This window comes from Callospermophilus lateralis, chromosome 10 (assembly GCF_048772815.1).
Source record: "Callospermophilus lateralis isolate mCalLat2 chromosome 10, mCalLat2.hap1, whole genome shotgun sequence".
NCBI lineage: Eukaryota > Metazoa > Chordata > Mammalia > Rodentia > Sciuridae > Callospermophilus > Callospermophilus lateralis.
The window spans coordinates 85,926,761-85,951,567 of record NC_135314.1 but is presented as its reverse complement, the minus strand read 5'-3'; the positions used below and the strand labels follow the sequence as shown (position 1 = coordinate 85,951,567).

The window sequence follows — 24,807 nt, the reverse complement described above, 5'->3', positions numbered from 1 at the left end:
GCATCAACCTACACAAGTTATTCGTCCACCCCCACCCCCACCCCCGTTGATGCAGCAGGAGTGGAAGCCGTTTATTGTAGAATAAGAGCGGTATTTATACATTTTACACAGCTTATCTAATTAGCATAAAATAGATACAGCAGTCAACCAATAAGGAATCTCCACACTTAATGGCTCGCTTTTGTTACTTCACAAACCACTCCCTCTGGCATTTTGCCAGGCACCATGCAGACTTGTTTACAGACTAACATTTCTCTGGCAAAATACCAGGTGCCATCCTGACTTGTTTACAGACCTTAACATGCAAAGCGCATGTGGACTCTGAGGAGAGTTAATACCAGGGTTTCCGTGGTAACTTAAGGGGCAGAAATGCTGTGGGTGAGGGGAATTAGAGCTGAGCCCAACTTCAGACCAATGAAATGTCTTCAGGTTGCATTCATGACTGAGAACCCAAGGGCTAGAGGCCTCTGCATCAGTACAGTCCACCCCTGCATACCAAGAAGGCTTTCCATTAATGGAGGCAGCTTTTCTTGGTCCAGTGTTTCCTGAACACCAGGAGACTGCCTTGCAATGGTGTCAAAGCCGCAATATATATGGATTTTTGCATTGGCAAAAAAAAAAAAAAAAAAAAAAATCAATAAGCAATATTTGACGTGTATTATTAACTCTGTGGGCCAATGTCAGCAACAGTGGGTATGTATTGAGCAGTCTGTCTGCATGGGGTTTCAGTATAAGAGATATGAACCCTCCTTGTTGGGTAATTTGCAATTGAATTGAAGTTCTCATACATTAATGTACAGGGAAGACTTAGCAAATCCCTTATTTAGGCATTGAACAAGTGTATACTCATCTGAGAACCTGGAAATGCCCTTTCTCAGTTCACAGACTATATTCGAATCTATTCAAATGGAATTTTTAATCTTATAATCTCTTCTATTCAAGATGGAAATGCCTGAACATTAAAAAAAAAAAAAAAAACAACTGAAAAAGAGTTCAGATTCTTGAACTTAAAAGACAGAAAGCATGATGATGATGATGATGATTAAAATTACCTGTAATTGGATAATTATTATATTTTATAGCATAATGGTAATTATAATTATCATTAATTGCATACCTATTCTGTTTCAAGGATACATTATTTCAAAACCCCCTATCAACTGTACAGGCAGGTATGATTAATTGGCTCATTTTTCAGCCAAAGAGATTTAGAGAGGTTAAAGAACTTGTCCATAATCATAGTTAGGAAGTGGCAGCTTTGCGTTTAAAAGTCAGGTCTTTTCTGTTACAGTAGTAGAATAATGTAGCCTTTTCTTCTCCTTTTTTTTTTTTTTTTTTGTACCAGGGATGGAACCCAGGGGCACTTAACCACTGAGCTACACCCCTAGCACTTTTTAATATTTTATTTAGAGACAGGGTCTCTCTGAATTGCTTAGGGCCTTGCTAAATAGCTGAGCCTGGCTTAAAACTTCGGATCCTCCTGCCTCAGCCTCCCAAACTGCCAGGATTAAAGGCATGCACCACTGTGCCCAGCAATGTAGGCTTTTTCTACTTGACTCTCAAATATAAGCATTATGAGGATAGTACTGATACAAAGTAAATATCATTCCTTACTTTGTAATTTCCAATTTTTTAAAAACAAGAACCATATTTTAAATGTCATTTTTAAAGAGGACATAATGAATGGTTAAAAACAGGGGCCAGATCTGTTATTTCGGGCATTGTTATTAACCTGATGCTTTTTCTTATTAATTAAATACAATAATATCTAAGAATAAGTAACAACATGATTGATTTTCCATAATTATAAATGTTTCATGGATTCATATTTCAGGGCAAGGGACCTGGAGTCTCAGTTCACATTGTCCTATTTTGTCTTTGCATTTCAGGCAGACACTTCCTGAATTTATTAATTGGTCAAAGTTAACAACAACAACAACAACAACAACAACAAAAAGGTGACAAACAGAATAGAATCCTGTTGCAATCTTATTTAGCAAATTGTCTTCCTTCCTGTAGGATTTAAAATCAAGTTTGGTCTTTATGTAAAGCATCCACTGATGGCAGCTTGGTTCTCCTTCACCTGTTTGACTGTGGTCAGCAAGGTGAGAAATTATGAGAGAGAACATTAGAATTTGGAAATGAGTACTGACAGAGTTGTCATCTGACCAGACAAGATGAATGAGCAGACACATAGTAATGCAGCACGGCGGAAAGACAAGATCATGTGTGTGGCCAAGGAGAGAATCAGAGCTCAGCAAAATTTCCTCCCTGAAGGAACTACTAGTTCAATCCTGTAAGATTATAAATGATACTATCAATTTTAAAATGGGTAGGTGTATTGTTTATTTCTTCACTTCACCCTAATCCCTGATCCCCTTTGGCCACTAAAAAATCAAATTACTGGATAAACAAAAAAGAATGCCTACCTCAGATTTTCTCTGTGGAAGCACTGGGCTCGTTTATTAATCAGAAGCCTCTCAAGCTATTAATGTTCATTGTTAAAATGCCATTTTAAAACAATTACATAAACTGGCAACTAGGAAGTTTTTTAGAGCATTTTTTGCTGATGTTGATTTTAAACACAAGCAATCAGTGTATCTACAATCATGGAAACAGATTTTAATAGTATTTAATTAAAGGATACATCAATAATAAGCAAATCCTGACTAAGTTTCCTGGTGAAAATTCCATTGTATCTCTTCTATTTAGATGAAACACATGGCTCTATTTGTAGCTGATGTTTGAAATGGCAGTGATTTCTGTTTTGATTGCTGCAGGTCTTTCTCATTGTTCCTTACTTTTGGTCAATGTTGCAATGTTTTATTTTAAAAACATTGTTTCTGGGAGAACTAATACATAGCAAACAAAGTACAGAATGTAAAAGAATAGAAAAGCAGTTTTAAAAATCACTTCTTTTACTAGCATCCAGAGATCATCAGTATTAATATGTTTAATGATCCCTTAGAGTCTTTTGCTGAGCTCGTTCTGAATTTTTGTCTTGCCTTGGTTTTCTGCTTAGTGTGTTATGATCATTTTTTTTCATGTGAGCACAGTTTTGTTGTATGGAGTATTCCACAATACATATGCACTAGAAATTGTTTCCTTTAAAAAAAATAAAAATAAGCAATTGCTACCTTTTGAATTTAGAGTCCATTAAGTATTCTTTTCCCATAAAAAATCTGGTAGAACTCTTCACTGTGCTGACACGGGGTGGCGGGACAGAGATGAAAATGCATTTTGTTTCCAGGTGCAAATGAAGAAGCTGCTACTTTCCTCCTGCAGCGTGAGGCCCACTGAACTCTCAAAGATAGGAGGAACCAAAGCTGGGGAGCAGGTGGAATCTGGAATCATCTTGTGATTATCAACTGCTTTATTTAAAATCTACTATGGGCCAGAGAGTGCTAGGTGCTGGGAATATAAAAAGACATAAGATGCAGTTTCTACTTATAAAAGCTGTCAATATGGGTCCAGCCTGCACCAGGGGACTCACCTTCAGTTGCTTTGCAACTCTGTTCTCATCTTGGCTGAGACCTTGACACCTCACCTACCATTTACCAGTCTCCTTCCCAGAACCATTGCCTGTGTGGAACATCTGCTCTAAATGCCTGCTCTCCTGGCACCATGAACTGTGGTTCAAAGACAGCCCACTGCTTGAAGCCCCACAGCCACCTGAGCTTTCTTGGTCTGTGACACTGGCCTTGCATTTCTGGCTTGTGGGTGTCAGACCGGCCTTCAGTCCTTTCCCAGTGCCCTGTGGTGCTGGGTCCCAGCACACCTCAGTCCAAGCTGTTAGTCAATGAATGCAGCCTTATTTTGAAAAACAAAACAAAAAAATTCCTTCCTTATCTTCTTATATCTTTCTTTGTAAACTTAACGGCATCTATTGAAGACCTGCTGTCTACACTACCCCCAGTGAGCACTAGGAAGACTAAATAATACAGGAACTGAACTGAGATGATGGGCCACTTTCAGTTTAGTTAAAAACATTTGGTGAACTAAAGGGAGATCACCAGCAATCTTCCCTGCTCTTCCAACGTATGTCCCAAGAAGTCAGAGCCAGTGAAACCACTGAGTGTGGGGGGCTGGGGAATAATGGATGAGGAAAATGAGAGCACAGTGGTGAGTGTTCTGAAACAGGAAAACTGCGAAGAGGCTTGGAGGAAAAGTTTTTCCGGGCCTATGTATGGTGCCCCATGGTGAAGGCTACCAGATTGCCTGAACCTACTGATCCTACAGGACATAAATCATGCTGGCCTTTTCTAATTCAGAACACATGCAACTGAGTCTTTTCTCAGCTGTTATGTTGCATGTGCCCTAAAATCAGTTCTTCCTGCCCCTCATCTTAATAAAACAATACTGAGTTTTGTGACTTTGTAAGATTAAATTGTTAAAAAAAATTTTGAAAAATGTGTGATAGATGGTTATTTTCCTTTGTCATTGATTTTAGAGGAGAAAGTTATTTTTGGTAGGTTGAGAGTGACAATTAAGGCCGGGAGTGCTAGTTTTCTATTCCAATACTTTTCTTCCTTAGCAACATGCTTTTTAGGCTGATGTATTACCACACAGAATAAGTGACTATTTCCCGGGAACACCCCCTTTCCATTATCTAGTTTTTACTATTTGACTAAATTCTGGCAATAAAATATTAACAAAAGGACTCTATGGAACTTCAAAGGAGGAGAGGTGTTATTTTACCTTTCCCTCCCCACTTTTCTTTGTTCTTGCTGCCTGCAACTTGGAGATGATGGATGGGGAGCCTGCAACTATTCGGGGCCTTTTCTAAGGTAGAGCAGGGAAGATTGCTGGAAGAGGCGGCACCCTACATGACTTCAGAGAGCTCCTGTACTGGTCTGCATGGCAAAACACCAGATTTCTTTCAAGTGAGAAAGAAAAATAAACTGCTGTTTTGTTTAAGCTCCTTTGTTCAAGCATTAAATCATCAATAAGTTTATATCCTTCAAGAGCAGGAACAATGTTTATGCCACGTGACCCATGGTAGGTGTCCAGCATTGACGATAATGTTCATGACTGTGATGATGAAGATGATGATGAAATGAGCAACAAGAAAACCAAATCACTTTGTCGCAATGTAAAGTTATTCTCAGTTAAGGATTCTGCTGTTGATGCCATTCAATTCATCTGTATGCAGGTGTCAAGGAGGTTTATGCTGCTTAATAAAAATTCTTGGTCCATTTAACATTAAATGATTCCATTTTGTTTTGTTTTGAGAAGCAAGACAGCTATACTATTTGTGAGTATCTTTAAGTTGGCATCCATGGTGCTGTGAGGACCATCCCTAAATGATGCATCCTCAGTGGGGAGAGAGTATGAGGTCATGGACCCAGGGCTCCCCATGACTCAGGATGGAAATGGTGGAGTGGTGATGGGAAAGCTATACTGCAAACAGTGGAAGAACAAACAGCCTCCTCCGGATACAGTTGGGAACTCAGAGGCCAAGATGCTACAAGTCATTAAGTAAAGAGCCTAGGGGGCCATGACCAACTCATGTGGTTATAGCGAGAAGGAAAATGGTAACAAAGTTAAAACCCAGCAAGGTATTCAAAATATCCCCACAGTGAAATATTTTGATTAAGTATCCCCCTTTACCTTAGTCTTCTGGAAAAATTAATTCTTGCATTTCTCAATATTGTCAATTCTACAAATCCCAGAAGGGACGTGAGAAGTGATCTTCCCTGGCCACTGAAAACTGCTGCTTCCTATGTCCCACAGAGGCTTGGGTACCTTTACTATTTAAATTCTACAAAGACAGGAATTAACTATTAGTGGACAGAAACAAAAATCCTCCATGAAGAAAGGCGATCTGGCTCTCATAGAATGGAAGAGAAGCTGGTGATAATAAGCCATCCTATTTTTCTACTATAATATATCTTTAGGCCAATTATGAGAAAATATAGACATATTTGTGTGCAGACTGGGGAAGAGGACAATGCATTCTTCATTTTTATTTGTTTCCTGTGTTTCAAGGGAACCCTCTGCCTGCTCTATTCCATAATTCAGTTCTCAGCTTCTTCCAAAGAGCCACCAGGAGAGAGCTGGCAAGCGGCAGGAGCTGACCTTCAAGGGTTTTGCTTTGACCCAGCCTTATCCTTCTCTTTGCTTTCTGTGTCTTTTTTTGTTTTTAACTTAAAGAGGCTTTTTAACTTAAACTCCTTTGTGTGCTAGACTTTGTGAAGTAACTACGGGCTGTATCTTTAAGTTAAACAAGATGCAGTGCAGTTTTCTTGATGGCTTATGGGAAGGCAGTTAGAGGGAGAGCCTGGGCTTTGGAGAAAGACAGACTCAATGTTCCATTTTTTTTTTTTTTTTCTGTTTTACTGGTTCTGTGACACTTCTCAGATGCTCAACCCTTCTGAGATTTTTTCCTTCCATTCTGAAAAATTGGCATCATCATCCTCATAATGATAATAGCTCTCCGCTTCTTTTCTGGAACACAGTAGGTATTCAACAATGTGAATTCCATTTTACTTTCACCTCTTTCTCATTCTCAGCAGAAAATGATGGCATTGGACAATTGAGGTATAGAGTTTGACCTACTCAACTCCACAATGTCTCACCTACAATATTTATGGATGTATTTAATGTGACCTCGTTGAGACACACCTGCTTAAGTGTCCCTGCCTTCTGCCTATCCTAGAATTTGGTCTTACCATGAACTTTGGAGTGTCTGGATTATTTCTCCTTCCTGATTGGCTGAAAGTTCTGAGGAAGTTAATTCAAACCAGGCTTGCCTCCCTTGTGATGTCATGGAAGCAGATTTCTAAATAGGTGAGAATAGTAAGAACTCATTTGTGGTTATTAAGTGTTGGTGTAAGTATAGCCTGAAATAATTGTTCTGAAGACAGCTTATTGATAGAGTTTAGATTCCCCTTCAGAACCATGCTGAGTGCTTCTAAATGTCAACTGGCTCTGTTCGAGAAAGTTCTCCATTTCTTTGTACCTGGCTGAAGCTAATTGGGTTTCTCTGTGTTTTGAGAGACGTTATATGATTTTTCTGCTAAAGATTCATTATGAATTCTCCATACTTTTCATTTAAAAAATAATAAAGATGGCTCAGGAATTAATAAAATGTGACAAGGAGGCCTTTTTTTGTAGGGTTAGAGGAAAAATACCGTTATGTTGCTTTTACTTGAATAAGTCATTTACTGAATGCAAAAGAAAGTCTAGAAGCCACAGCATAAGTTTTGCTTTTCTAGGAAAAAAAGGGGGTGTTTATTTAAGAAATATGATCGGGGCAAAGAAAATACCAGTGTTATTTCTTTAGAGGTATTATTATGGTGCAATCTTTTTGAAGCAGTTGAAATACATAAATATGAGTACTTTATCTAAACAATCACTCAAAAAGAAATCCTATGTAATTCCATCACTTGTAAATTAATAAATCAAGCCACATTCTGCCCCCTCCCTGAGGATTACGGATATAAAAGTAATCATTATGGATGCATTCATTTTTCTACTGGAGATTTCATTTTAAAATTACTCTTCAATGTGAGAAGGTGATTCATAACCCCAGAGCATCAGTGGCTTCCCTACAGAGGATACCATTGTGGATATATTCACAGGAAGTAATCATCTTGAGTGGCTCAAATGATTATTTTTATAGTTTTCTTCTAGACATTCTTCCAGAATTCTCATAAGTTGGAAGTAGGAAAAATGGTATTACTTTGCTGATAGGGAAGTCAAGGTTAGAGGTTAGTTCAAGGTCAAATAAAAAGTCATTGGCAGAATCAGGAACTTGAATCCTAGCATCATTACTTGTACTTTAGCTCTGCTTCATGGCTCTAATCCTGTACTGTTGGTTCCATATTAATTAAAGAGTTTTGCATTTTGAAACCCTAGGAAAAAAATTTAAAATCTAGAATTCTTATAGAATTTTATACTCTAAAATAGATTCAAAATTAGTTTCTATAATTGCCTTTTAATATAAAGAAGTCTTATGGTCTAATTCTATAACCCCTTTGTGTTGAGCTCACTTTGTGTAAGTTGTTTAGACTTCAATATCAGGTTTTTAGAGTCTCTATATGTTTTGGCATGAGGATAGCTTAGCAGACCTATACATCTGTCTCCTCAATGAATATGCTACCTGAGTAAATTATCTCCCAGGGTATTTGTGGCTCTAACAATATTTAGTCAGTTTCCTATCTTAGCAAACTTTAAAATTCATGTGAACTAAATTTATGCAAATCCACGTTTGTGGTTTGGCTCTGGTCAGCCTCAGGAAGCAGGATGCTTATAACTGCCACATGGAATGTGGTTTAAATTTTAAACCTGAAGTTTTATGGAGCAATGCAACATGCATGAGGACATCTTCAGTGGTGCTTCAAGGTACAGCAGGGATAGGGAAAGATTACACTGTGCAAATTCTCATAAACTTCATGCATAATTCATGGAAAATCAGTATATGTCTAATCATAGAAATGTACATGATTTTCTTGCAATCCTTTCTTTTCTTTATTTTTGTCTTTAATTTGATAACTTGCATCCTGAAAGGAAAATATTTGAAAGATCACTGCTTGAGTAAGAGAAAATCATGGGGGAAAATGCCTAAAAATCACTGTGAATCAATATAAGGTGCCTCTTAAAATGACGTTTACAAAAATTGGCAATTTGGAAAATAAGCTCAACATAATTTTATTTAAAGAAGGTGATACAAAATTGAATGGATACTGACTGTAACTGTGCAAAAACGTAAAATAATGTTTGTAATAATGCAAAGAAAAAAGATTATATAAACTGAAAAGTCCTAGGGATTGTGAGTGATATATTGTCTCTTATTCAAAATTCCTGGAGAAGGGTTATGCATACTATAACCAGTGAGAAGAGACCCCAGAGGTAATTGTTGGTCCTCCAGCACTAACAGGTAAACCACAGAGAGGAAGGCCAGAGGCTGAATTTAGGAGGATCACAAAAGGGATCCCAAGAAACTGAAAGGGACAGTCAGGTCAGGAGAAGTTTAAATGGGGGTAGAGTATCAGTTCTCAGATCACTTTTCCAGACAGTAACGTGGGAGATCTGCTAACATACCAGGATAAACTAGATCCACAGAACAGTTCATCAGGGACTTCAGCTTGCAGAAAGGTCAGCTCCTGTAGAGTGGCAGGGGGAGTGACATTTTCAGAGCACAGCAATCTACTCCCATAACAGAGAGCTGCTCAACAAATGCCGAAGGGCTAACTTCCTGGCTTTGTGCCAGGTGTGGAAATTTTCAAACGTCATGGGTACGGAAGTAATTGTCCTGCACAGGAAGGTTTAACTTGTGAGTAGCACCTTAGGTTGGAGGACTCAACAAAGTCCTCCAAAACTGCAACCCAAAGGCAATACATGCAGTGTCTTACAGGTTGCCTGACAGGGCTGTCTTGATACCTGGTTCTGGCCATTGAGAATAGTGTAGTGTCCTATGGCCTCAGAGGTGGACATTTATCCAAGGAGTGAGCAATTTCTCTCTCTTTTTTTTTTTTGCAGATTAGTTTTTGGGTGTGTATCTAACTATCTAACTATGTATTTTCTCCCATCCCCCCATATGTTCTTTTGAAGGAAGAGCGTATTTCACAGTTTACCTCTCTTAATTTATTGATACTTTTCTTTATCGTACTTTGCAATCAGGAATTTTCTCTTAAATTTTACCATGTTACATTATTTCCTAGCACAGCCAAGACTGTAACAAATCTCCCTGATAAGGAAGCATGATGAAGGGAAGTTTGGGAGTGGGGGGCGGGTAGAAAACAACTTTGGAAACTGTTCTCAAAGCCCAAGTCCCCTCCTGGGAACATACTGAGCAATGCTTTTTCAGGACTGACTAGGGAAAGAGGCTATAATGCACATCTTAGAGTTCTTAGTGCCCCCTCACCCCCCACTTGCAGCTCTGTATCAGTGCCAAGCGCCAGCACCGGCTGTGGATAACAGGGCCCCATGACAGTACAGGCTTGTCAAGGGCCATGACTGGCTATGTCATCTCTAATTCTTAGCACCTAGAAAACACTTATGAAAGAAAAAAAAAAGCTATAAATATATATATGTGTACAATAAATGAGGGAGACACTTTGGATCATTTCCATAAAAACAATTTTAGTTTTTTCCCCAAAATCAACATCTTATGTTCCCCCTGAAGTTATTTTAAATTACTTATAACTGAGAAAATAAAAGAAAACTTATTTTTTTTCCCCACATAGTTTCTTTGAGAAGCAGTTTCTAAAAGTAAGCAGTTCTCTTTCCTGAAACCTGAAAGTTCAAGGTCACCAGCATCCTCTGACCTGGCTCTCCAGATTCTATACTGCTTTCCTTTCCTATCACACAGGAATAAGGATCTTGGGAACACAGCAGAGTTAAACCTAATTTTTTTTCCAGAACTCCAGAAAGTATTCCTATACTAAATGCAGTTATACATTTTCCCCCACAACCCTGCTCCAGAATATTCATAGCAAGATTTGCATGTCAAATTTCCCTAAATAATAGATTATTAGATTTTTTTTTTGTTTCTCTATTTGCTCCCTCTTCTTTTAAGGAATAGGCTTTAATTTTGTTTATCTTTTTCCTGCTCATTTTTCCTCATATTAATAGGACTTGAGAAGTCTGCTTATTTACAGAGACAAGGGGGACTTGTCTTTAAGTCTCTGTTCTCTTACCATTCCGACTCTCTAAGGGGACTCTGAGGCCCTCTAATCTTCGCTCCTCCTTCCCTGTAATCTACACCCCTCTATTACTAGCAAAGCCATCAAAATATTTGTGATTCATTATATACTTGTACACATATATGGGCAGAAGGAAGGGCAAGGGTTGAGGCACAGGGGGAGAGAGAACATGTGGTTTGAGCAAGAGTGGAGCCTGGCATTGAAGTGGCATGGGACGGGGTGATAGGAGAGTTAGAAGCTGGCCAGGCACAGCCTGCAGGTCCCATGAAGAGTGTGCCTTTTATTTCAGACAGTGGGAATCATCGGTTCCCTTCACACCTTAGGTACCAACTACTAAGCCAAGCAGTGTTGGGGTCCACAGCGCAAGACTACTGTTGTTCATGAAAATCCTGACCCCAAGGGTATGATTTTAAATCAAGTTCCTTGGGGTTTGAAGAGAAGAGTAACACTGACCATTCATGTAGGGAAAAATGAGTTGCTTTCTTTTTTCAAAAAATAAAAAATTTCTAAGATTTTAGACCTTCAGCTTAAAAAATTAAGAATATCTAACCCTGCCTGTGAGCTCCCATTTCCTTTATCTTGTGCTTAAAAAGATGATTAACAAAATACATCAATTGATGTAGCATCATTTGTTTTTCTTTTGGGATGACTCCCGTCTTTCACAAAAATTAATACGTCAATTTTGAGAATATATTCGAAGTTTAAAGACAGAAGCTGGGAGCATAGGGAAGTGGTAATTGGACAACCCTTGACTGGAAGAAAACTACTTCTATGATTAGTGTTTCTCTACAACAAAAATGCATTAATTATTCACTAATTATACAAATGAGATAATTTTATTAGAAAAAAAGGATGAATGAATGTTTTTTTCTATTCAGAGCATCCAGCACAAAGCCGAGATGGTACATTCTCTCACCATTTCTTTAATAAGTCACTTGTTCATATACTACAAGAATGAGATCATTTGGTCAAAAAAATACCCTGATGAGGAATAAATACCAATTGTATTGACTGGTCATCTGTGCGTGTGTTTCTTAGATCACAAGATCGGAAGGAAGTGGTACTCACCCCGATGGGGGGTAGACCGTGTGCAAAACTAGTGATTAAAAATGGGAATGACAGAATTACAGAGTTGTTTTGGAGAAAGGGAAGGAAGCAATGGAGCATTAAAAGAAGCAGGTTTGTAAGAGCTGTGCTTCTGTCAAACCTTGTACATGCAGTGTCAGAACAAGAGGCATCCAGAGGTAGGATCAGAGAGTGGTGCTGAGCCGAGGAGAAAAGACGTGACTGCAAAGTCTGGATGGGGGCAAAATGAAAGCCCAGCCACAGAAATGACAAGGTCAAGGCAAGGGCAGAGCAGAGCACAGGCATCTAGTTCCTAAATCAGAAGAGAAGAAAGGGAAGTTTATGCTCCAAACTCTTCCTGCAGCTTGTTAACAACAAAAATGAAACAAAACAAAACAAAACAAAACAAAACAAAAAACTAGTTCAGTTTGCTTGCTCCTTTTTATTTTCAGGTTTTGAGTTTAGAACATAAATTTAGTACAGATATTTTCAAGCCCTCCTGACAATTGAGGCTGACCCAATCAGTGGTGACTTAACCTGCTGGGTGTGTTAGAGCACTGGCCCTGACTTCCAGTGCAATCCCCAGATGCCCAACTGGGGACTGGTTCATAATCACCATGACCAACTTGGGAAGATGACAAACTGAACCAGGTGGGGAAGCCCTGCAAGATGAGCTGTAGAAAAACCGTCTGTGTAAACATGAAGGAAACACTGGATGGGCAGTCCAGAAGACTTCAAAGTCGCTTTGCAAATCTTTAGTATCTGTGCCCTCATGTGTTCTGAGAAGTTGTCACAGGGTTTGTGAAAACCTGTTTTGAAGAATCAGGAAGCATCTTATATGAAGCTTTCATAATCATCCATCACATAGCTGTGCTCCTGAAGTGTGTACTGTTTTCAAGGTGAGTATTCTGGCTTTGACTTGGATGCTTAGCCTACTAATATAATACACTTTAGAAGAGAAGAAGTTTTGAAAGTCAGGAAGGTAGTTACAGGATAGCAGAATGAACCTAAGACTGGAGACCACAGACCAGCATTCTAATATTGCCTGTGATGTGAAATAACTTGGCAAACACAGTCAAACTACTTCCCTACTTGGAGACTTACTTATTTTGCTTGAACTGGAGCCAAACATAATGGAACTCCTGGCAGCTGCTCCCTTTTATCACAAAGCTTGTATGCACACCTGAGTTGCTCCCTAAGAGGTGTCACCATACATGTAGATGCCCCCCTCTCATTCAGGGTGGCTAAGAATGGGCCCACAGAGCACTGGATTAGATTATCTTTTCAAGTTCCTTCCCACTCTGAAGTCTACGGTTCTCATATTGATCAGATGAACCTACTTAACAACAAAAACTAAAAGCACCACAGCACATCTTCCAGTATGAGAGGTTGAATGGGTCTCCTTTCAAGTTATGTTCCAAATGGCTGAGCACTTTCAGAACTACCTTCTCTTTCTGTTACTTTCACATGTCACATCATTTTTATGCTCAGCATGTCAGCTCACATCATTTCAATTATGCATTTATTTTCTCACTGACTAAATATGCTGCAAGTACCACTTTTTGCTATTAGATTAAAAAAAGAAGAAAACATAGACTATTTGAAAATGACTTCACAGCCATGCGTTTTTCAACCTGAAAGCCCAGGGGTCCCCCGCTTTTTTTTCCTTAAAGAACCTAGGCTATTCATTAAAAGCTTACAAAAAAAAAAAGATATATAATGGTATTTCAGATATTGAATTGGAGGTGATAACTCATAAGCTCTTGGTTATAATTTTTAACTGGGTCCTGATGAGTTGCATTACTGTCTGGAAACTTGGGGAAGGTGGGTTGGTAGAGGAAAACGGGGTGCTTGTGTGCTACTCTATAGTGCTGGTACAAGGATGTAAGACAGACTCAAGGCTACCTGTCAATTATGTGTTAGTGTCCATTATTTTAATCAGATGGGCATCTAGGTTAGGTTAGTTTTCAAGTTGGAAAGTGTAAAACAGGGGATAACAGAAGAGGTGAGCAGAGACCCACCCAGGCCTATGTCTACACTCTGCTTTCTTTTGACAATAGGTCATAAATTGGGACCCCAAGGGCAATGCACATGTTATTTCAATTACATATCATTTAAATTTAAAAATTTTTTAAAAAATTGATTGTAAATACCCAAAGAAGCAGATTGTATTTCTTGAAAAGTTAGCATGTGTAGTGTGGCCCTGAGCCCATTTCCAACAAGGTAGCAAACAGCTGGAGCTGGTAGGTGCTGCCTCCTCTAGGGGGCCAGCTCATGCCAAGTAGCCACTGTCCTCCTCACTCCCAATTGCTTCCCAATTTCTGTACCTGGCTGATCAGAGGAGATATTGGCATCTCTGACCACAAAAAAAAAAAAAAATACTGCAATGCTTAAAATCATTATAACGCCAATCCAAGGGGATCCTACTGCTAATATATCTATGGATAGTAACATCCACTCTCACCACCACTCAGCTCAGTGCCTGCTACTTATAAAAAACTTATTACCTGCCATACACCTGGCTAAGCATTTATATTCAGGAATTTATTTAATTCTCCAACTACTTTATGAAGTAGATATTATTTTCCTCATCTTCAGGTAGAGTAGCCAGGGGCTTAGAGAAGCCCATTAGTTTTCCCAAAATAAAATAGTTGCTGTATGGCTGCAGCCTGTTCTTGCTCAGATCTCTGACTGTAAAGGTCCTGCCTGATCTTACCCACTGAGCTATAGTGGCCAGTACACACGTTCTGTCATTGCCGAGGATATCGTGTGGCATAGGAGCTGGCATCAGACCTGAGTATCTGCTAGTCTCCCGTGGAAGGTGTGCAAAACACTCAGGAGCAAACTGGTGGAAATGACCAAAGTGAAGATGTCAGAATCTCACCAGTTCCAGCTCATCACTCGGGAAGCATGAGTGGAGAGAGTATCAGATACAACAGCTGTGGCCCTGGCTTCTTCTCCTGGCTCTGACCAGAGGAGGCTGAGCTACCTCCAAGGAAGCATTCCCATTTGAGCCTCACAACAGACGTCCGACCCAGATGGTATTACTCCTTTGCACAGATGAAGAAGCGGAAACTCAGAAAACTTAAATTGCTTACTCCAAAGTCTTCTGTTTAGTAAGGAGCAGAGCCAAGACTAGAAACTAGGCCGGTGGATCCCTACTTTAACTCTCCCGCTTGGTCTGGGCCGCTCTGTGAAGAGTGAGTGACCCTTTGCATTTTCTGTCCTAATACTTTCAGATTTCAGCAAGCTCTCAGAGGATTCTGAAATGAATGTATTGGGTTTGCCCTTTGTGTTTTCTCTAGAGTCAGGTGATGCTCAGGGGAACTGGTACACGAAACTGAAGTGCACAAAATTAAAGGAACAACAAAAAACTTGAGTTTACTATCACTTGCTCCCTAAATTATCAGTTACTTGGAATTTTTTTATATTTCTTGATACAAATGGGGAATATTTAGGAATAAAATACAGGCTGACTGTTTTCCCTTCAATAATTTTTTATTTAACTTAGTGGAAAACTTTCCCCTTTCCTTGTACAATATCTATTGATGAAAAATAGCTTTTCAGACAAGATGGAACTGATTGGATTATAGTAGGGAGTCTTTATTGACACCAATGCTGATTTTAGATGGATTGCAAATAAATCTGCCTTGTACTAATTTAGCCATTTCTCATTGATCAGTCTTCTGTGAAGAAATCACTAATGAGCCTCCAACAACTGTGAGCATGATGCTGTGTCCAGGGATCCCCTGCTTCAGGGTCTTTAAGCTGAACAGGTTTTCTCCTTTCTGCAACTCTGGAAGGGGTTCTTGCTCTTGATGGCCAACTACAAAGTTCCAAGAAGGTACTGAGAGAGACTGTTTTACATGATATCAAGAGACAGGGTAAATGGAATCTGAATGATATTTAAGCCATCACATCGATATGGCCAAGAAAGCATAAAGTGCAAGGCAGGGACACTTATCACCCTCATTCTTTTTGCTATTTATGAATCTGAGACTGCGGTCAACTGCTTAGATGATGGCCGGGCCATGCTATCTGTTAGAACCAGAAGGAAGCTGTGTATCTTTCTGTTCATCTGTTGTACTTGCTCTTCCATTTTAATTTCACGATGGCCTTTATTTCCTTTTTGGGATTTATCCCCAGAACAACCACTAGGGCAGAGCTTCATCACGGCTCAAACGCTTGTATGCTACTGTAGACACAAGGGGTGACTCTACTTTGATGTAGCTTCTTTTTCTTTAGAAAAAGATCATAGAAGTCCTAATATCTATCACATTCTATTCAGTCATCTCTTACAGAATTTAAGAGACTTTCAGAAAGGATTTAGACTAAGAAAAGTGTGCATTCTTTCTTTCTATGGGATGTCTTATGCCTGGGAGAAGCCCTCCCTCTGAGATTGTGAGAGGAAAAGTAAGTGGTCCTTGATAACCACCTGTTAGTCCTCACTGTGTCTGTGTCTGTGTGGAGGGGTGTTTCCCTTTTGACAATGCCTAGGGGTCAAGAGGGAAGGAAACAGTTAAAGAGTGGTTGCCTGAATGTCTGTCTCTATGAGGGTTCAATAAATAAATGTTGGCCAACTATCATAATCCCTGATAATTATTTTATGTGTTTAGAGCACAAGACAAAACTTCTTAACCCACTTTTAGAATGACTAGTGGTGGGCGATGATGCAGAGCTGGCAGGAGAGGTGACAGGAAGCGCACTGTATGTCATGAGGGAGGGCTGGTTTCCAGTGCTCTTTGTGCTTAACCAGTGACCCTGGGGAACGCCATTCACCTTTCTGGATCTCAAAGTTCCTGTTTGTTAAACTGAAGTTGGGGGTGGCGGGGTGTTGTGTGAGGGTGACTACCTACTTAAAATAACCTACATGACTTACACTTATAAAGCATTTGTATGTATTTTATCTTGGGCTTTTTTTTTTTTTTTTGTATCTGGGATTGAACTCAGGGACACTTAGCCACTGAGACACATCCTCAGTCCTATTTTGTATTTTATTTAGAGACAGGCCTCATTGAGTTGCTTAGCACCTCTCTGTTGCTGAGGCTGGCTTTGAACTCAGGATCCTCCTGCCTCAGCCTCCAGAGCTAGCTGCTGGGATTATGTATTTTATCTTAGATAAACTTCAGGAGATGGGAAAAGCAGAGTATTATTTTACAAATGAGGAAACTGAGCTTAGACAAGCTCGAGATCACAAAGCTACCGTGAAGAATTTAGACAGATGGCAAACTTGGGCCTTTCAAGTCACTTTTGATTGTAAATGGCTATGGTTTTGTTTTCAGTATTATTACATTGCTTGTCTATGAATTCTAGTTTTAAAATTTCCAGATAATGCCCTATTGAAGAATGTCAAATTTATCAAAAGTCATGTATGTATTTTTTCCCTTTTAAAACAGCATTAGTGCCAAGCATAATGACAAATGTTTGTAATCCCAGTACTTAGGAGACTGAGGCAGGAGGATCACAAATTTGAGGCCAGCCCAGGAAATTTAGTGAAAACCCAAAACCCATATAGAAATAAAATTAAAAGGTCTAGGATGTAGCTCAGTGGTATAGCGCTGCTAGCATATGTGAAGCCCTGGGTTCAATCCCCAGTACAATCAAAAATAAAAATAAAAAGATTGCACTATTTTCTCTGGCTATAGTTCTTAAGTATGATCTAGGATCAGCAGCAATAGGCTGAGGACTTAGAAATGTAGATTTTCAGGCTCCACTCCAGATCACAAAATCAGAATCCCCTGGAGGGGGACCCAGTCATTTCTGCTATAATAAGCTCTCCAGGGGAATTGGAAGCAGCTGAAGCTTGAGCCCTACTGCTCTGATCTTGGTGCACTTGTTCTGGATTAACTGGCTGACATTTGACATTTCCCACTTTACTCCACTGAAGGATATGCAGCTGCGAGTTTGAGTCCCACATCCAACAAACCCAACACATTTTGCTAAACCCATTTTTGCAATGCTTGAACGGATTGCTTCACCTATAATTGTATCCTTCATGTAATCATATTGTTCTATAGTTTTTATGTTAGTCTTTGTTACCTCCTTAAAGTCTTGGAATTTCAAAATATTTGAGAAGAAAAGCTGTCTAGGTTCATCGTTTGATAAAATTTGAATTAAATTGACTCTAATTAATTTAAAATAAAATGAATTATTATTTTTTCAACGTGGTTAATGTTTTCAATTTTACTAAGGGTACTTGACCATCTACTCTCCCTTTCTCCCCACTAAAATCTCAGTAATTTCAGAAGAAAATTCATATTCACATGAGATGGATTTCTAAAGAAAATCCCCTCTCCTCTAATCGGGAAAGAATATTTTCATAATAAAAATTATCCAAAATGTATATTTAAATTTGTTCTTTAATATTTATTCTAGAAAGCCAAATATTGTATTCATTAATTATAGATTTAATATTCTCATGCCAAATGTCTGGGCTTTAGAAGCATTAAGATTCTATTTCAACATATTTTCTTTGATTACTTTCCTATGCTTGAAGTTTAAAAACTCTGGGGATTTCTGGAAGAAAATACAGACTCTGATCCCAATGTGATCATTTATATTTAAATGAGTGTGTGTGTGTGTGTGTGTGTGTTATGTGGCACCTATTACTTTAGGCCATCAACAATAATTTATGAGTTCTCTGGGATATTTTTAAGTGCACCCCAAATTAATTTTGCCAATAAAATTTCACCAAGAGAGAACACAATGTTGTCTTTCAAGAATAAAAACCTTTCACATTTCCAAAAATTTCTCCTTTTTTTCCATATTGAAATAACACAGACTCATCTTTTACCCCCTTGAATGAGGGCAGGGGGTGGGCAGGAAATGCATATATTGTGCACTGCTTTTGTTATTTATTTGCTTATATAAGCAAGACTGTGGGCTTTCTGAACAAGTACTAGACTTCCAAACCACAGGACTGATAAAATGGCACATAGCTTGCACAGCATGTGTGGACCACAGCTTCTAAGTGATGGATGGAATGCCATTAGTTGACTTGTGCTCGTCATAGCACTCCAATTATTTTATTCATCTTCCTTAGATTTCCTTTCAGCATCAGTTACTAAAACGCTATTTGCAATTACATGAAGATCAACAAATTTCTACTAGGTTTCTGCAAAAGATACAGTTTGAACATAAAGATTCTTAACAAAATTATATATAGGGCTACAGAGCTTTAGTTTTGTTATATATACTTTGTAAATTATATCGTATATATGACCTCTTATCTATGCCATTCCTGGAATATTACAAACACACAGTTTGTCAATCTATTAAACTTAGGGATAATTTTTTTGTAGTTTTAAAAAGACTAATTACAATGTGAGGTACTAACATTGCCATTGTTTTGACTTAAGATTTGCTCACAATGAGCTTGCCAAATGGAAAAGGACCACTCTTCCCACCAAAGGCCAACACCACAGCCAGCTCACATTCGTAATCACTCATATTCAGAATTGTGTGTGATGAATGACTCAGCAAAGCTAGGCCACCACCAAATGGAACCAGTTTGTGTAGTGGCCCTGGAAGGAACCAGAATTACAGAGGTCCTGGAGGACACTGAGAACATCAAACCCACATCATTCCATCTAGTAAGGAAAGTGCTATTTTTTGAAGAAGCAGGAAAATTGGTTTTCTTTAAGATTCCTTAACAGTTAATAAGCTGTAGTTAGTTACAAGTTTGTGGAAGTTACTATAAGAAAAAAAGAAAAATGACACATTAATTTCCTTGGGCTTTCTACTCCAATGATCTCAATATATAATTTTGTAATTTTCTAAATACCAAAATTATTTAGTTAAAGCACAAAAATTGGGCCAAAAGGAAAAAAGAAGTGGAAGGAAGGAAGGAAGGAAAGAAAATAAAAGCTTTGAGGAGGAAGATAGTAAAGATATGATAGAATAAAAAGATAAGAATTTGCCTTCTACATGATTAAAGAAGAGATAAAAATAAAATTTCATTTTAATAGAAATATATATATATTTAACAGAAAAAAAACACATATTTATATTCTCTTAAAATACTCCATTGTATTTTACTAGTTTATTTATCAGTAGATTTGGTCCTTAAGTCTATGGGTAGGATCAGTTGGAGATGGCGATTGCAGGCCCAAGTAATTTATCTGGCATAGTTAAAGTTAATAGCTCAGGAGAGCACCTGGGCGATATCCCTACTTGCCTTATTAACCAAACTGACAATTTGGCACGGAGTGGCAAAATACAGGGCCAAACCCACACACCCCCTACGCTGTTTTACTCAGAAGCCAGAGAGTGGCGATAAGGCAATACCCTCCCTGAGTGGGTGAACCCTGTAAGAACATATCTGCACCTCCACAGAGCTGCTTTGTGTAGCCAGTTGTTTAGAGAAGACCTCTTCAGTTGCCTTAATTATTCCAGGCTTAACAAACAAGTCTCTAAATTTATTGTTTCAGGCTTCGCCCTTCTGGTGGCCATTTTTCCTTTCTGTCAGAAATATACACAATGGCTCCTTTAATGTAACCACTCTGATACAAAACTAACTGCATGATTAGAAAACTGTCCAAATTCCATTTGCCTGTCCATAAATTACAGATGACTTTCTTTCTAATCTCCTAATCTACTTAAATCCCTTTGAATTATCACTCTATTAACACTTGGGTTTATGTGGCCTCAGATTCAGTACCATTTATACATTAAATAAATGTGCAGTTATCGTGTCTTCTTGATAATTAACAAAGATGTTAAGGACTGATGCCAATTTGGTGTCATGAGCTGGCACCTTCCACTACTACCTGGTATGTCTTTGTTTATGGTCTATTAAGCAGTTTTCATTTCTCCTTATGGGCCCATATAACATCCAAGCTAGAGGTCTCTCAAGTTATTGGCAATATTACAGACTATTAAGTAGCCTTTTCCTTTTGTTTTCAAAAGTCATTTCTAAATTTAAACTGTAGAGAATCTGAGGAATTACATTGGTCAAGACATACGTTAAAAGTTCTCAGTTTTCTACCCTTAATCCCCTGCCCTTGAAATCACATTTGTTGTTTTATAAGATACATTAATGGTAGGGTGTCTCATTTTCAGAATAATGTACTTTTTTTTATTCTTATTTAAACCTTTTATTTTCCCAAATTATCATTTTTGTTCTGACTCCTTTTTTTCCAATGGAGATATTAATATTTCAAATTTATATTGTTCTGACTTTATTTTTCATTGTTCTTAACATACAGAACATACCTACGTCTTGGCATGAAAGAAGTATTGGCATGCAGAAAGAAGTCAGTGGGTCAAACACATCATAGGGAGAGGTTTATTTGCTCTCACAGTCTACCTTGTTATGCAGGCCTCAGCTAGACAGGCTAATAAAGCTCTGAGGGAAGGGTGAGCTCCCAAAGGCTTCAGGTGTCAAAAATCTACAGTGTAACAATAGAAAATGTACATAAGCATTCACTTACCTGCTTTTGATCAACAATTATTTCGAGGTCTTCATCACTGCTTAGTTTTCCATATCCTTGTTCTTTACTTTTCTTGTGAAAGAATAATTTTAAATGATCATTTAGTTCCATTAATAATCTTAATTCTCACATAATATTTTTTAAAGATAAAAGTCTTTACTTATCCTCATTACTAGTCATATGCATCATCCTCTGTCCATCTCTCATTACAACAGCAAGTGTTTTCAAACTGCTGGCTTATCATTATTATTTTTGCTTAACCTTCCCCATTCAAATTATGCCTTTAATCATTTTCTCAATATTCTTATGCTTCCCTTGTATTTTTAGTCAGAAAAAATTATTTTAATACTTTGAGATAAATAAGCAATTCCTTGAAGAATCCTAGCACATTTTTTCTTAAAGATTGAAACTTCATTTGTAATTATACTATGCTTCAACTATTAAATGTTTTATTTGAATGTCTTAAATTTTTGTGTCTAAGAACAAAAGAAGTATTACACAAATCAGATAATAAATCTTCAGATTTTCAATACTGTCTATGAATCAATGAATCCAATGCTGACATTGGAAAAAACAACTCAAGTAACTTTTCAAAGATAAAATACATTTCAAAACTAGGTAGCTCAAAAAGTTGGAAGAGTTCAGAGTAAGTACATCTAAAAAATGCATGTTATTGGCATTTTGTTATTTTTCTTATTCTTCTTATTGGTCCCAATCACCACTTCCATCCAACTCCCCCATAGCAAAATCTATAATTATCAGTTCTAAAGTTGGAAAAGAACCTAGATTGTGACAATCAATTTACAATTGCACACTTCAGGAGAATGACGGCGTGTTTGAGTTCTTTCTTTCCCCCAGTGCAGCAGCTGATGGGAATACAACCACTGCCATCTTTCTTCTTCATACCAGTAACACATGGATCATAAAAATCACTGCACACTTAATTATAGTTCATGTTTTTGGCAACCTTGCTTTAAATATTAACTACATCAACTAGAATTGAGATAATTAAAAATATTTTGCATACTTCAACCTACTGTGTCATATTAGGATCCCATCTATCTCACTAGGGTAAGAAATACATCCTTCAGTGACCATGATATTAACTATTAACTATTTACACTGTGGGACACAATTTTTATCTGTTTATTTTTCTTTTATAGCATTTCAAAAACCAGATTTTACATATTTACTCCCCCCATAAACATACCTCTTATTTCTGTGTTTATCATTGTAATAAGATAATTCTGAATCTTCAAGTATCAGAATGCACAAATAAAATTCAAATTCTCATTCATTCATTAATGAACTCATCCACTTAGAACAGAACAGATGGCCACAATATTTCTCTCTATTTTGACTCTTGTCCTCATTTGAGGTTCCATTTCAGGATTGATGGAAAACAAAAGGAGCAAGGTTGGTTTCAGTCAAGTTGACTTCCTTCCTGTCACTTTGTTTTTATATCCTTTCAGTCCATTGGTTGCCATAAGATATTGTCCAGAGACCCTCTAAAGCAAAACATTTCGAAACGCCTTTCCAAATATTGATCTGTATACGTACCAAGTAGCTCATTTGCATGACCCGATTTCTGGACAAAAGGACATTAAGTAGAGATGGAATGTGAGTCCTTCCATCCATTTCACTGTCAGACATCCCAGAATTCCTTGCACCAGCGGCGGTGGCTTCATAGCCAGAACTTGCTGACCAGAGAACCACAGATCTTGCCCAGCAACAGTATTAATAATGTACAACAATAATTGATGTATTCCTGAATCATTGTCTTGACTTTGTAAACATTGTGAAATTTTTGGCTAGCACAAGAAAACCATTGAAATGAAAATTTCTTTTCCTAACTCATTTTCAATCTATGTATCTTTATGCTCTCTGACTCCTGTTCCCATTTCATGTTTTTTCCAAGATCACTTATTGTTTATTATACAATTTCTGTATTTAATCCTTTGCATACGGACTGCTCAGCCTCCTTATCATAAAAGCTTTTAATTTTCTCTTTTTAACCCCCTGCCCCAGACTTTCTTGACAAACGCTGCTAATGGATATAATAACGTCAGCACTCACAAGACATTATTCAAAATTGCAATTTCTGCCAATATCAAATTCCACCTCTCCAATCTAATACCACCTCCTTATCTGATTTAGTAGTAAATTTTCCTGGGAAGAGGCTGGGTCAGAGAAGGAGCTTACATCCCCAACTATTCCAAGTAGAACTTGGCCCTTCCTAAGAGTGGGAGGAGGCATTACAGTTCTGATTTTGTACTTTAAGTCCCGACTCTCCAAACGGCACACACAGTACAAAGAGAAGGAAGTCTTACAGTTTTACTCTAGAATTAAGCCATATTTTCTAGTTTACCCCATAACCCGAGGGGGATTAATCCTTTTCTAAGCCATATATTCACTCACTTACTGCTTATTTCTAGTGCGAGTATAATCCTCTTTCAAGCACTCAGCTGCCCACTTTGACTGCTTAGATCAGCCAGCCCGGGCAGGATTCTTCAGCTCTCCTCCCTCCTCCCAGCCGGGAAGCCCTGTCTTCTATCTATGCACTTTGATCAAGCACAGAGAAGCAGGTCCATAGCTTTTGCGTGGCCTTTTCTATTAGCCAAAGGACTGAACTAGAAGGAAGAAGAAAGCTAATCTCTCCCTTGTCCAAGTGTGAGGGGGCAGGGCTTCTGTGGGAGGAGAAGCCAGAGGGTAATGGTTTCCTGTGCTCCTCCCACCTCCCTGTCCAGACACTGGAGCTGAGGATTTCATCTGAGGCAATATGTTAGGGTCCTCTCTGCCCCCAGCATGCTGCCTGCTTATGGCCAATTTTGTGCATTTCTCACTAAGTGCAGCTGAGGACGAAGCATTAGTGCAAGAGAGCTAAAATGAGGAGGACTTTTAAGTGGGAGAAACAGAGAAAGGGAGAAAAAAGGTAGCCCTCCTTTGCTGCCTTGCCCCTTATAAAACACTTTCAGCTCAGGGTAGTTGTTCAGACTCTGAAACCCCAGTCTCTCTCACTTCCCCACACAATTAGCAGTTCTGAGTAACCTGAAGGAGAATTATCTGGCGTAGTTAGTGCTGATAACTTTTTAAATACTGTTCAGTTAGAACTGTAGTTTCCTCAAGAACATTGATCCTAACAGGGAACCTCAGCTTTGTACAGACTCTACCACCTCTTCTTAACCTTATCTTCCTTCTGCTTCCTTCCTTTTCTCTCCCCACCAAAAGTAGAAGGGGAAAGTGGGTTGATTCACTTGAATTAAAGTAGCCACTATATTTTGAAAACTGCATAGGAAACAATTTTCATGACTACTGATGTAGGGTGTCACCTAGGAAAATTTAACAAGTAAATTACAACAACAAAATCAGATGGGATAGAGACGAAAAAAAAAAAAAAATGAAGTGACATGTTGATCTCAGAGTATGAGTTTTCCAAAAAGTTAGAGGTTTTAATTGAAAGATACCAGTCGTGTATGGATTGAATGAAAAGAATTCTTCACATTAATTAGGAATGGAATATATACATAAGAAAAGTTTAAAAAGGAAAAGAGTGCTTGATTTAAATAATTGTACAAATTATCCCCAAGTGTGTTTTTTTGCCTAACCACAGATGCTAAAATAAACATAAAGATGAAAGATGTCATATAAATATTTCAAAAATT

General features: G+C 38.2%; 1 protein-coding gene across 8 annotated transcripts in view; it reads right to left on the bottom strand.

Annotated features, from left to right (window-relative positions):
* Pex5l (peroxisomal biogenesis factor 5 like) overlaps positions 1-23,686 on the bottom strand; it is a 152,312-nt gene extending 128,626 nt beyond the window's left edge. For 4 of the 8 annotated variants that reach the window (XM_076867268.2, XM_076867274.2, XM_076867270.2 and 1 more), the window contains exons 1-2: positions 22,706-22,798; positions 21,146-21,217 (exon numbers count right to left, since the gene is read on the bottom strand). In XM_076867268.2, the coding sequence (XP_076723383.1) occupies positions 21,146-21,217; positions 22,706-22,798 (165 nt within the window). Of the gene's footprint in view, positions 1-21,145; positions 21,218-22,705; positions 22,799-23,567 lie in introns of those variants that run through there. The other 4 variants (XM_076867269.2, XM_076867271.2, XM_076867272.2 and 1 more) reach the window with 2 other exon arrangements.
* Between the last annotated feature and the right edge of the window lie 1,121 nt (positions 23,687-24,807).